A 13,455-nucleotide genomic window follows, 5' to 3' on the forward strand; every position below is an offset into this window, starting at 1 on the left:
AAGAATATATGCAGTGTATTATTTGTTGAAACTGTACTTCCGATTTGATTTGAAACTGTCTCATTGCTATCTGTTTATCAAAAAAATTTGAAAAAATATCTCTAAAAATACGATCACTGAAAGTTCATCAGGTTACATATGTATCTTGTTCTATTCCTATGTTCTATATGTCTATTTTTCTGACAGTATCATGTTTACTATAGGTTCATATTATAACTTTAACTCCATTATTATAATGCCCACCACTTAGTTTTTATCACTGAAGATTGCTTTGGCTATTCTTGATCTCTTCTGGTTCCACATGAATTTTAGGGCTGTGGTTCCTTGTCTGTTGAAAGATTCTCCTGGCAATTTGATAAGGATTGGATTTAATCTACAGATCAGTTTTCATAGTATGGTTGTCCTAACAATATTAAGTCTATCCATGTGCAAGACTTATTTTTTGTTTTCTAAAATACTCTACAGTTTCTGTCTTCCGGAATTTAAATTATATAATTTTCATAAATGCAAACATTCACCTTCTTGTACAGATTGCTTCCTAGAAATTTTTTTTTCAGAACTGGGGATTGAACTCAGGCCCTTGTGCTTGCCAGAGAAGTGCTTATTCCATTGAGCCAATATCTTCCTGGCCCAGTGTTTAATTTTTAAAGAAACTATTAAAACAATTTAAAAAAAATTTTTTTGTAAAACCTTTCTCTGTGGGTTTATTATTGGTATATAATATTACTATTGATTTGTTATGTTGAGATATTTTAGTAAAAATGTCTTAAATTAATTTCTAGGATGTTCATTTAGAGGGCTACTTCTGGAGTCAGTCATCTTGGCAGAAGACTGTAATTTTAATACTCTGGAAGTCTGAGGCAGAGGGGCTGTAATTTGCAAGCACAGTTTGAGTAATTTAGTGCCCTAGTGAGACACTCTTTCAAAACCAAAAGTCTGGTAATTGATATGAATGTATAGTTCCTGACTCAATCCTTTTACTAAAAAATTATCAATGGTACTTCCCAGAACAACATTTTCAGTACTGGGGATTGAACTCATGGTCTTGTGCAGGCTAGGCATGCATTATACTATTGAGATAGATCACCACACATTTTACAAAATATTTTGAGATAAGGTGTCTCTAAATTGATTAGGCTAACCTAGAATTTGCAATCATCTTATGTCAGCCCGCTAAATAGCTAGATTTGTAGACATGTACATATTTGGACTCTGCTTTCTTCCCTTTTTTGCTCTACTTTGACCACATATACCATTATTTTGGATCCCAAAGCAAGAAACTACAAAACAGGGATATTAGAATAATTGGAGAAGGCACCAGAGCTTCTGAGAACTTCATACAGCACAACTGCTATGTTATCTATAGACTGCATACCACCAGACTTATGCATATAATTGAAATACATTAGGCTGGTTAGAAAACTCAGCAGACTAAAGCACCTGCTTAGGTAAGCACAGAGACTGTGATGCCATCTCTGGCACCAGGTGGGCTGAGCTGGCCAGAGTCTTCGGTTAGTGGTGGATGCCTGTAATCCCAGTGCTCAGGAGGCTGAAAATAAGAGGATTGCAATGAATCTGGGTTGTGTACTGAGACCTTGCAAAAATCAAATATATTAGGACAAAAAAGAATTGAAATATGTTACTTATGTAACTATTAAAATGAGTCTGAAACTTAAGGGATTAAAAATTAATTCTGCCTAAGGCAGCATATCATTCATATATAGAAGTAAATATGAAAGAAATTATCTAAAAGGCGAAAACTAATTTTGATTAATGAAAATAATAGGAAAAGAGAAATATTTGTTTCGAAGTGACTTCTAAAGATATTGACTCCATAAGGCTTGAGCAAAAGTACCTTGATTTTAAATATAAAAATTACAAAAAATAAAAAAAATAAAAATTATAATAACAACATACAAGGTGTATATTTTTATATTTTTTTCACTTTTGCTCCTGATACTATTATCCTGCTGTATTTCCTCCTTAGTTAGTTGCATTTTGGTTATTTCTCCCATGTAGTCTCTAAGTTGCCTTAAAATAGGTAAAATCCAAAGCATTTCTCTATATAATTTGCATACACTAAAATATTGCAGCATATTAAGTAAAAGATTAACGTTCATTTATAGCTCCATTTTATCAAGAGAAAGCAAGGATATTTATAGGATGGTATGAATTTTAGAATATTATTTATTTGAGGAATCTGTGTCTCATAACATCTCTGTATATCACTTTTCCTTTCTTTTTCCCCCTTTTTTATTTTATTTTTCCCATAATTTTATTGATAAACAAAGAGCAATGAGAGAGTTTCAAATCACATTGGTAGGACAGTTTCAAAAATAAAAACATTGCGTACATTCTTCATAGTGGTTAATTGCTGTACAAGATGTGGACATGATATCCTATTTACAAACACCATTAGAATAAATCACTCTATTCATTAAAGAGAATGTAACAATATATCTATCCTAACCACTTTGAATACACAGATACAAAATGGACATTCATCTGTATACCCTTTTTGTGTTAAGTTCCATTATTTGAATATCATAGGTATGTAAACTCAGCAAAATATTCGAAAAGAGTCCAGTAGCCCATAATAGTATTGGGTCTTCCTCTAGATTGGTAATGTCAGAAATTGATGACCTGAGTCCGCTACAGCTCAACATAAAAGCATGGCTTTACTTCTTATATTTTGTTTTTATACTTTTCGGCTGGATGGTTAAGACCAAGGTAAAGAGGACCTATGCAACAAGAGTTCTAGCTTTTGGGTCTGATAAGGTCAGTGAAAACCCCTCAGGATATATCCTTAGAAACTGTACCTCAGATTGTAGAGTCTCTCAGTGTCAGCCATGTGGATGAGTCACAGCCATTGCTTGGCCAATGTTCTCTCTGTGAAAGCCTGAGAGAATGTTTTCTCTCCATGTGACTCTCCTTAGGCACACTCTACATCATCGATCACTTTCCTCTTTGGCCCCATAATCTCCTTGATCAGAAAATTTGGGACACTACTGAGTTACATGACGTTACAGTACAAGTTCTCATATGTCCTGAGTCTTAATTGACCTTAGAAGGCTAGGGCCAAAATGTTGGCTTTCCTTGCAACCCTCCTTTTTCTCTAATTTTGGTCTACAAACTCAGGTTGTTAACCATCCAGAAGACAAGCTTATTGTTATTACCATACAATTTAGGCTGTTAAGCTAAACCTCACTATCTGTCTACATATCAAACATCTTAGGCATAATATGGAAAAGGTATTTTTCAACAAGTATTGTTATATTGAATTTTAAGTCCCTACAGAATATGATAAAAAACATTTAAAAATTAGAATATATTTTAAAAATAGGCATAAAGAATTATATACTTCTTATGTTTACACATAAGTCCAAAAATCTCACCATATACAACCTTGAAGCAGGACATTCGCACAATATTCCTTTACCTATCTCTTGCTTTCATTCACCACCCCCTTCTTTTTGAACAACCATCTACCTGAAAGACATCATAGCAGCAACTGGCATGTCCTGACAAGTAGCCCATATTCAGAAGACCAGAATGACAAGCACGGCAAGCATGAAACTACTATTATATATTACCATCTGCAGTGCAGAATATTAGTTCACAGGTATCAGTATATATAGTTAATCAGGGTGAAAATCTTTACAATTAACTGCTAGATTCAAAAATCTTCTGGAGATTCTTAAGATCATTCATTTGCCCATCTTCTACATATAACTGTATGACTTGTCACTGACATGATTCCTAGCTCTTCCCCTTTCCCTCTCTTAATTAGTTAGTCCTAGGGAACCTGCTTCCCTTTTACTTGTATTATACCTTTCTATTTGTATTTTTCCTTTTGAGATTTTATACTAGGGAGACTATACAATATTTACACATATGTGTCTGGTTTATTTCACTTAGGAGTATACGTTTAAGTAGCATCCACTTCAATATAAAGGCTTCGAGTTTATCATTCTTAATAGCTGAATAATACTCCATTGTGTAAAAATAACACAACTTTTTCAACCATTAATCAGGTGATGGGCATCTTGGTAGTTTCCAAGATCTGGCTATCACAAATTTTGCTGCTGTAAATATAGGCACACATAAATCATTATGATATGATGTTTTCAGATCCTCTGGGAAAATTCCCAGTAGAGGAATAGCTGGTTTAAATTGGATTTCCAGTCCAACTTTTCTAAGGAGTCTCCACACTGATTTCCATAACAGTTGAACCAGTCTACATTCCACCAGCAGTGTAGAAGTGTTCCTTTTTACCCACAGCATCTCCAACATTTGTTGTTGGGTGATTCCGTTATTGTAGCCATTCTCTCTGGTATGAGATGATATCTCAATGTTGTTTTAATTAGTATTTCGCGGATGGCTAGTGATGTGGAGCTTTTTCTCATATATTTATTCGCTTCTTTAATTTCTTCCTCTGAGAATTGTGTGTTCATCTCAGATGCCTATTTCTGGATTGGGTCTTTAAATTTTGGGGCGCTAGTGTTTTTTAGTTCTTCATAGATTCTAGAGAGCAGACCTTTGTCTGTTAACTTATTTGTCATGATTTTTTCCAAGTTTGTGGGTTCCATTTACACTTTATTGGTAATTTCTCTTGACGTGCAAAAAATTCTCAGTAAGAGCAGGTCCCAGTTATTAATTCTTTCAACTGTTTCCCGTGCATTTTGATTTCTGTCCATGAACTCTTTGCCTACCCCTATGTCTTCAAGAGTTCCACCTACTTTCTCTTCCAGGAGATTATGTGTCTCTGCTTTAATGTTTAGATCTTTAATTCATTTTGACTTTACTTTAGTGAATGGTGATAGACCTGAGTCAAGTTTGAATTTTCGGCACATAGAGAGCCAGTTTTTCTTGCACCATCTGTTAAAGAAGCTATCTTTCTTCCAGTGAGTATGTTTGGCCCCTTTGTCAAAGATAAGGTGGCTGAGTGTGTTTGTAGGGGCTTCAGGATATTCTAATCTATTCCTCTGATACCCAGGTCTATTTTGTTGCCAGTTCCATGTTGATTTTATCACAGTAGACTTGTAGTACAATTTCAAGTCAGGAATTGTTATGCCTCCTGCCTTATCTTTATTGCCCAGAATTGCCTTTGCTATTCTAGATCTTTTCAGGTTCCAGTAAATTTTAGAAATGATTTCTCTTGGTCCATGAGGTATATCGACGGTAGTCTGATGGGGATTGCATGAAATCTGTACAGAAATTCTGGGAGTATGGCCATCTTTATAATGTTGTTTCTCCCAATCCACGAGCATCGAATGTCTTTCCATTTTCTAAAATCCTCTACGATCTTTTTTTTAAGAGTACTGTAACTTTCTTGGAAAATATCTTTGACTTCTTTAGTTAGATGAATTCCAATGTATTTCATTTTCCTTGGTGCTATTGTAAAAGGTATTGTTTTTATAATTTCCCTCTCAGTGTGTTTGTTGGCTGTGTAGACGAATACTATTGACTTTTGGGTATTGACTTTATAACCTGCTATGCTACTGAATTTCTTTATTAATTCTAGTTGCTTCTTGGTGGAGTTTTTTGGGTCTTCCAAGTAAAGTATCATGTCATCTGCAAATATGGAAAATTTAACTTCTTGTTTGCCTATTCTTATTCCTTTTATTTCTTTCTCTTGCCTAATTTCTGTAGCTAATGATTGCAGAACTATATTGAATAGGAATGGTGATAGAGGACATCCTTGCCTTGTACCAGATCTAAGAGTAAAAGATTTGAGATTTTCCCCATTTAGGATTATGTTAGACATTGGGTTTTCATGAATGGCTTTTACCGGATTGAAGTTGCGGACATCTACTCCAATTTTCTGTAGGACTTTGAACATGAATGAGTGTTGGACTTTGTCAAAAGCCTTTTCTGCATCATTGGAGATGATCATGTGGGTTTTAGTTTTTGCTCTATTGATATAGAGTATTACATTTATAGATTTTCAAATATTGAGCCATCCTTCCATCCCTGGAATAAATCCTACCTGGTCATGGTGTATGATCTTCATGATGATTTGCTGTATTCTATTTGCTAGTATTTTATTGAGGATTTTTGCCATCTATGTTCATGAGGGAGATTGACCTGTAGTTCTCTTTCTTAGTTGCTTCTTTCTCTGGCTTTAGAATCAATATAATACTTGCCTCCAGGAATGATTTTGGGAGAATTGCTTCCTTTTCAATTTCATAGAAATGTTTGAGGAGTATACGTACTACATCTTCTACAAATTTCTTGTATAATTCAGCTGTGATTCCATCCAGACATGTACTTTTCTTTGGCGGTAGTTTTTTAATTACATCTCGGATTTCATTGGCTGTTATTGGGCTATTGAGAGTGGTTATATCTTGTCAATTAAGTAATGGTAATTTGTACCTTCCTAATAATCTGTCCAGTTCTTCAGTGTCTTCTACTCCGTGAAAGTAAAGACTCTCAAAGTACCTATCGTAATCTGAATTTCCACCGGGTCTGTAATATTTCCACCCTTTTTATTCCTTATTGTTTGTATTTGAATTTTTTCTTTCCTCTTTTTGATGAGGTTAGGTAGGGGCTCATTAATTTTATTTAATCTTTCAAAGAACAAGCTTTTTGCTTTTTTATTACTTTGAATTGTTTCATTTGTCTCAATTGAATTAATTTCTGCTCTAATCTTTATGATTTCCTCCCGTCTTTGGGCTCTGGGATTGGTTTGCTCTTCCTTTTCTAGTTGTTGAAGGTGCAGCATTAGAATATTTATTTGTTCCCATTCTGTTTTCCTAATGTGTGAGTTCACAGCTATGAATTTCCCGCAGAGAAATAATTTCATCTTATCCCATAAATTATGATAAGTTTTGCTTGAATTTTCATTGAATTGTAGATATTGTTGAATTTCTTGTTTAATTCCATCTGTGACCCATTGGTTGCTCAGTAGTTTGTCCTTTAATTTCCATGTATTTAATGTTTTTGTCTGTTTTCTTTTGTCATTTATTTCAAGTTTCATTGCACTGTGGTCAGATAATGTGCATGGGATAATTTCTATTTTCTTGCATAACTTAAGCATGACCTGTGGACCAGTATGTGGTCTATTTTAGAAATAGACCCATGTGCAGCTCAGAAAAATGTGTATTCAGCTGTGTTTGGGTGGAAAACTCTGTATATGTCCAACAAGTACAAATATTTCAAGCTCTAGTTCAGTTCTGTTATTTCTTTGCTATGTTTTTGTCTGGTTGACCTATCTTTCTGAGATAAGAGGGTGTTAAGGTCTCATGTTAAAATTGTTGTATTGGATATTAGATTTTTCGTGTCCATTAAGATTTGCTTTATATTATTGAGTGCTCCCGTGTTTGGTGCATACATATTTATGAGTGTTACCTCTTCCTCTTGATTTTTCCCCTAACCATTATATAGTGACCCTCTTTATTTTGCTTGATCATTGTTGGCTTGAAGTTGAGACTGTGTGAGAATAGGATTGCTACCTCTGCTTTTTTCTGAGGCATGTAGTATTTTGTTCCATCCTTTGACTTTCAGCCTATGAATGTCTTTATGAGTTAAATGTGTTTCTTGTATACAGCATATTGTTGGATTTTGTTTCCTAATTCAGTGTGCCGGTCTATTTCTCTTAATTGGTGAATTGAGTTCATTTATATTGATGGTTAGAATTGAGATGTATTCTTTTATAATTAATAAGCTATTTACCTCTTGTCATTTACTTCCTTTTCTCCTGTGTTTAATTGCTTGCCCTATTTAGTTGGTTGCTTCTGATCTCATTCATGGAGTTCTGATCATTTTGTTCCCTCTCTAGAACATCTTTCAGTAGCCTGTGTACAATTGACTTTGTCATCACGAAATTCTTTAGCTGTTCTTTGTCGTGGAAGTATTTCACTTCTCCATCAAACTTGAAAGAGAGTTTTGCAGGGTATAGTAGTCTGGGCTGGAATTTGTTTTCATAGAGAACCTGAAGTACTCTGCTCCATGCTCTTCTTGCCTGCATGGTTTGTGAAGAGAAGTCGGCCATAATTCTAATGGGTTTTCCTTTGAATGTGATCTGCTTCTTTTCTCTAGCAGCTTTCATTAGATTATTGTTGTGCTGAATTTCTGGGATCTTGACTAGTATATGTCTCAGTGTGTTTTTCATTGGATTGAGGTTACTTGATGTTCTAGATCCTTTGGTTACCTGAATGTTAGATTGTTTCCTCATATTTGGGAAGTTTTCTGCCATTAGTTCTGCCCACATCTTTTAATGTCATTTGTATTGACTCCTAGTTTCTCATTGATTCCTATTATTCTCACGTTGTTAAACTTTGCATCATCTTCCAGGTGCTGGATTAATCTTTCCTGCATCCTTGTTGTTTTTAAGAAATCCTTTCTTACCTTTTCACTAGCTGCACCAGCATCTTCAAGACTTGAAGCTCTGTCTTCACTTTCTCTTAAACTGTTTTGCAAGCTTGTGATTGAGATTTTAATTTCCTCTATATCTCTTTGACTCTGCTTTATGTGATCTATTCCTTGCCTGTATTGCTCATTCAAGGAATCCATCATTTTTCTAATCTCCTCTATTGTGTTTATCAATGTCTTCTTTAGAAGCAGTTATAAGTTCTTTTACTGCTGTGTTTTTTTTCAGATTGGGTTTCCTGTCTGTGTTTCTGTATTTTCTTCTTTACTTAAGATGCTATGAGTTCTGACAATTCTTTTTTTATTTCAGGAAAGAATTGCGCTCTGAGTTCCTCTATAAATTTCTGCTGTTGCTTTTTTATTATCGATGCTATTAATTCATGCATTTGAGCCCAGCTAGTGTCCTCTGCACTTGTTCTGGGTGGGCACTGGGTTTCCTCCATATGTTTCTGCATTTGATTCTTTAGTGCTGATGTTATTAATTCAGGGATTTATTTTTTATTTCCAATCTGAATTCCTCTATACCTTTCTGCAGCTATTTCTTTATTTCTGAAGCCGTTGATTCATTCCTTTCCACTGTGTGATTCCCAATTTTCTCTGTGTTAGTGTCCTCTGTACTTGTTACGGGTGGGATTGGTTCCTGAGGTTGCATTTTGTTCCTTCTCATCATTTTGTGTAGCACTGTCTTCGGACCTTTGTTGTAGATATTCGTTATGGTTATAACCTTAGCACGTACTGAAGTTCCAGTGCAGATCTACAAAGTTTGGATTTATTCAGCTCTGCCTGTCTTGGGTCTGGTTGCTGTGTTCCACTTCTTCCTGCTGCTGCCCTTGGGGGTGAACCTGTTGTGCCCCTCTGGCAAGATTTTCTGCTCCTGGACTAGGTACGTGTTTCTATCCTCTACACTCTCTGCAGGAACTGCAGCTGCAGGGTTTTACCCCAGGCCTGTATCCCAGGCCTGAGCTGAGCCTGGAGTGGACAAGGTCGAGTAGGGGGAGAGGAAGCTCTCCCACACATTCACTGGGCCTGTGCTAGAATTGGGTCTGGGGATTCCCAGAATGTGGTAGAAATTCCAACTTCTCAGGCGGGGTGGGGGAGGTGCTGCGGAGTGGTGGGCAGCGTCCCAATGGGTGGAAGATGGTCTCACCCATGCTGCCCCTGGGCTGGGACCAGTAGTAGGTCCGGCAGGCGAAGGGTAGCCGGAAGCTCTCCCACACACTCACCAGGCCTGGGCTAGGACTGTGTCTGGGGGTTCCCGGAACACAGCAGAAATTCCCATTCGGGGGGCCGAGTGGGGGAGGGGCTGCGGTGTTTTGGGAGTGTTCCGAGGGGTAGAAGAAGGTCTCACCCACGGTGTGCCTGGGCTGGGACCAGTAGTAGGTCCCACCAGCACAGGTTAGAGGGAAGCTCTCCCACACACTCACCCCGCCTGGGCTAGGTTTGGTTATCACTTTTTCTTATGCATAAGAGAAAATGTTTTATTTCTTCTAGAAGAATGTTATGTTTAATAACTTGTCGTTTACTGTATTTCATTTTTGACTTTTTTAGATGATCCTCCATTTTGTGCTGAAACCAAATCTTACTTAACCACAAAACCAGTTGATAACTTTGCGTTGAATAAGATATGAAATCCGTTACTGTGTTAATGTTTACACCAGAAAAATTAAATGATATTAAAATTAGAAATAATTTCTTAAACAAATGATTCCTAAATATGTAACAGAGTAACCACTATGTAAAACTTATGGAAATGTTTTTCATATGAAATATTAATTATTGATCCAAAACTGAAACTTATAATTTTAACCTATCCCTCATTATGTGATTAGATTTTAGATATTTCAGATCAACTCATAATTTTTAAGTAGTGTTACTGAAATGTATTTAATGTATTTCACAGTTGACTCAATGTATAAGATTAAGATATTTTCAATACATTCACAGAGATGTGCAATAATTACAATTGTTTACTTCCAGATCACTTTGGTCATGCCACAAAGAAATCTCTTACCAATTAACACATATAGCTCTTCCTAATCTCAGGCATTGGAAACCAGTTATCTAATTTCTGTCTCTATAGTGTCCTATTTCATGTACTTAGTATACATTAATTGTACACTATGTGATAATTTGTGATTAGGTTCTTAAATTTTCATATTTTCTTTTTTTTACTGATTTTATATCTTCAATGACCACATCCATCAGTACATATTTTTGCACATTCTTATGAAAGCACACAGCTACAGATCAGCAAAGGTAATTGTTATTTACTAAATTACTGTTGCATCAGATATGTAAAAAAATTATCTTTTTTCAGCTTTGGTATACACATGATTTCTAATAGGTTTTACTATGTTGGAAATAGTTTCCAAGTCCTTTCTTCTAAGGGTCTTTTGTGATTCAAAAGAAACACTGGATTTGAAGCCTGCAAGTTATCATTGAGAAGGAAGAAAATTCAGTGACTTCTCAAAAATAATTATGTTACAAGTCTTTTTTTCTTTAATTTATGCATTTGATACATAGTCTCACTATGCTGCCTGGATTTTTGTTGATCCTCCTGTCTCAAACTCCCCGGCACTGGTCTTTCCAGGGGTGCATCACCATGCCCAGTTTCCAAGTCTTAATTCTTTTTATTTACCTTATCACAAAATGGTCCGGGTAGTTTAGACAGGTATTTAGTGCATCCCAGTAACCTAGGAAGCTGAGACAAGCAGGATCAGAAGTTCCCACCCAACCTGGGAGACTTAGCAAGACCCTGCCTCAAAATAAAAAGGGGCTGAGGATGTAGCTCAATGTGAAGATCTTGGGTTCAGCCCCCAGTACCACCAACAAAACAACATTCCATGTAACCTTTTAAAGGACCTAAAAATAATTTCTGCAATTAGATGAGCATCTTTAAATATCAGACTACAAAGTATGATGGGTTTTCCTGTCACTTGTAAACTGGATTAGAAGGCAATTCCAAGAGTTCAAGAAAAGATGTGGAGGTGTTATCATCTTATAGTAAGGATAACTTCATTAGATGTGGAGTCACAGGGCCTGGTCCTAGGGGCCACCTTGCACAGTGTGATCCTGAGTAAGTCTGCTGGCTTCTGGATAGCAGAAGCTCTGCCACAACATGCAAAGGATTCAGTCAGGCTCCAGCTGTTATGTTGTAACTGGAAATGAACATAACAAGTTTCAGGCTGTCTGGGGCCGGGGATTATAGAACCTCTATTCAATGTATAGTACTTTTACAATGGCCATGTTTTTGAGTTTGATTCATATAGGTACATGTTATTCTGCATATTTAAACATATTTTCCTATTTAGCAGCCTCTTCTTCAATAGGAATAAAACAGTCCCCCAAGAATATACTTTTCATTTCTTGCTTTTATTTCTTTTTATCTTCCTTTTTTAATTTTTCCAAGATCTCCTCTGGAGTTGTAGAGGCTACCAGTTTCACCAAGTTTTCATGAGATTTATCACCCTTATCTAACACCACATTGCACTTGCTGAATTCTAAGACCCTGGAAAGATACTGACAGAGCTCAGCAGTGGCCTCTCCTTCTGATGGAGGGGCTGCAGTTGCTACATTTATAGCTTCCATGATCAGATCTGTCATGGCTCTTTTCTTGGAGCCAGACTTGGCATGGATGGCTATAGTGACACAACCTTTAGCATCAACTGTCACAGGACCTAACGGAGGGGTTGTCTTCTCTGGTTCCTTGCTCTCCTTTTTACTCTTCTGGACCCCGTGGGATTTGCCCCTTCCTTGCTTGCTGCGCCCACTTTCTTAGGCATCTCTGAGCCAGAAAGGAGCTGCAAAGCTGAGAAATGTCTCATCCCACTCTCGAGACTCAGCATCCCTGCCTAAGCGACCCCGGAAGCCACTTTTCATATTTCAAAACTTACTTATTTAACATTATGTAAGAATACTCCATTCCTTTTTATGGTTCCATAATATTTTATTATATGCATAAATCTCATGTTTCACTCTAACTACTTAATATAAACTTAGTTATTTCTACTATGAGGCTACAAAGGACAATATTGTTAAACATATCAGAACATGACTTTTTGGCTGACAATGAGCTTTATATTATTTTAACTCTTTCTCTGGAGATGAAATTATGTAACTGTGTAAAACTTTCAAAAAGATGTTTTGGAAAGTAACTGAAATATTTTATATTCTCATACACAGTGTTCTATAACTTGACATATTTTTCTGCCTTAAGTATAGCTATCATGGTAGGTGTTAACTAATATCTCATTTTGATTATGACTTTGACAATGATTAGTGATATCAAACATTTAACTTTTATGTTGTTCATTTGTCTTTAAGATGTATGATTGATCTGTGTATTATTGAGGTGTAAGTATTCTTTATATACTATGCATACAAGTTCCATGTCAGATTCATAACTTGAAAATTGCATATCTCATATTTTGAGATAGCTTTTGGTGTTACTGACACTATTGTTTGCAGTAATTCATACAGTTTTTAAAGTATTTAAAACCATTTATGACATGGATCAAATGGGTCATGAAAAATATTGAGAATGCCTTACCCGGACTATTTCGCAGTCAACATTTAATTCAGTGGCAACAGCTTCAATCTTCTCTCTGCAAACTGACCCTAGACTGGTCATGCCATTGTCCCAGTATTTCTTCAGGGTAGCTAAGTCTTGATCACTAAACTGGGTGCGGTCCTGCAGCTGAAAAAATAATTTTTTTAAAATTAGAATAATCAATGAAAATTTTGTTCTAGACAGGATTATTCAACTGAGATGTATGAGCTATTTTAAATAAAAGCTAGAGAAAAGTACATTTGAAAATTGATACTTTGAGTTCCTCATTGTGAAAATGAGTATTTCCACTGTTTTTATTTCTGTACCATAATACAATGTGCTGGGATAAAACCACCATTCTGTTTAACTGAGAACAATGTACTGTAAAAAAAAGCATTACCAAAAGTATCACATTTATGACTTCAGAAAGCTTTTTTTCATAATTCTATGAGAAACAAATACAACGAGTTTCACAGCCAATTACTGGCACATTTTCACTAATTAATACATTGCATATTGTTGTCTTAGTGGTTATT

At 35.9% G+C, this 13,455-nt stretch overlaps 1 protein-coding gene across 1 annotated transcript in view; it reads right to left on the reverse strand.

The window, feature by feature from the left end:
• Positions 1-13,455, reverse strand: part of Hdx (highly divergent homeobox) — a 233,650-nt gene that overhangs the window by 137,423 nt on the left and 82,772 nt on the right. Inside the window, exon 4 of the mRNA XM_023723771.1 lies at positions 12,920-13,066. Coding sequence (XP_023579539.1) covers positions 12,920-13,066 — 147 coding nt within the window. The remainder of the gene's footprint in view (positions 1-12,919; positions 13,067-13,455) is intronic.

Source organism: Octodon degus, unplaced genomic scaffold (genome assembly GCF_000260255.1).
Source record: "Octodon degus isolate 3935 unplaced genomic scaffold, OctDeg1.0 scaffold00103, whole genome shotgun sequence".
NCBI classification, from domain to species: Eukaryota; Metazoa; Chordata; class Mammalia; order Rodentia; family Octodontidae; genus Octodon; species Octodon degus.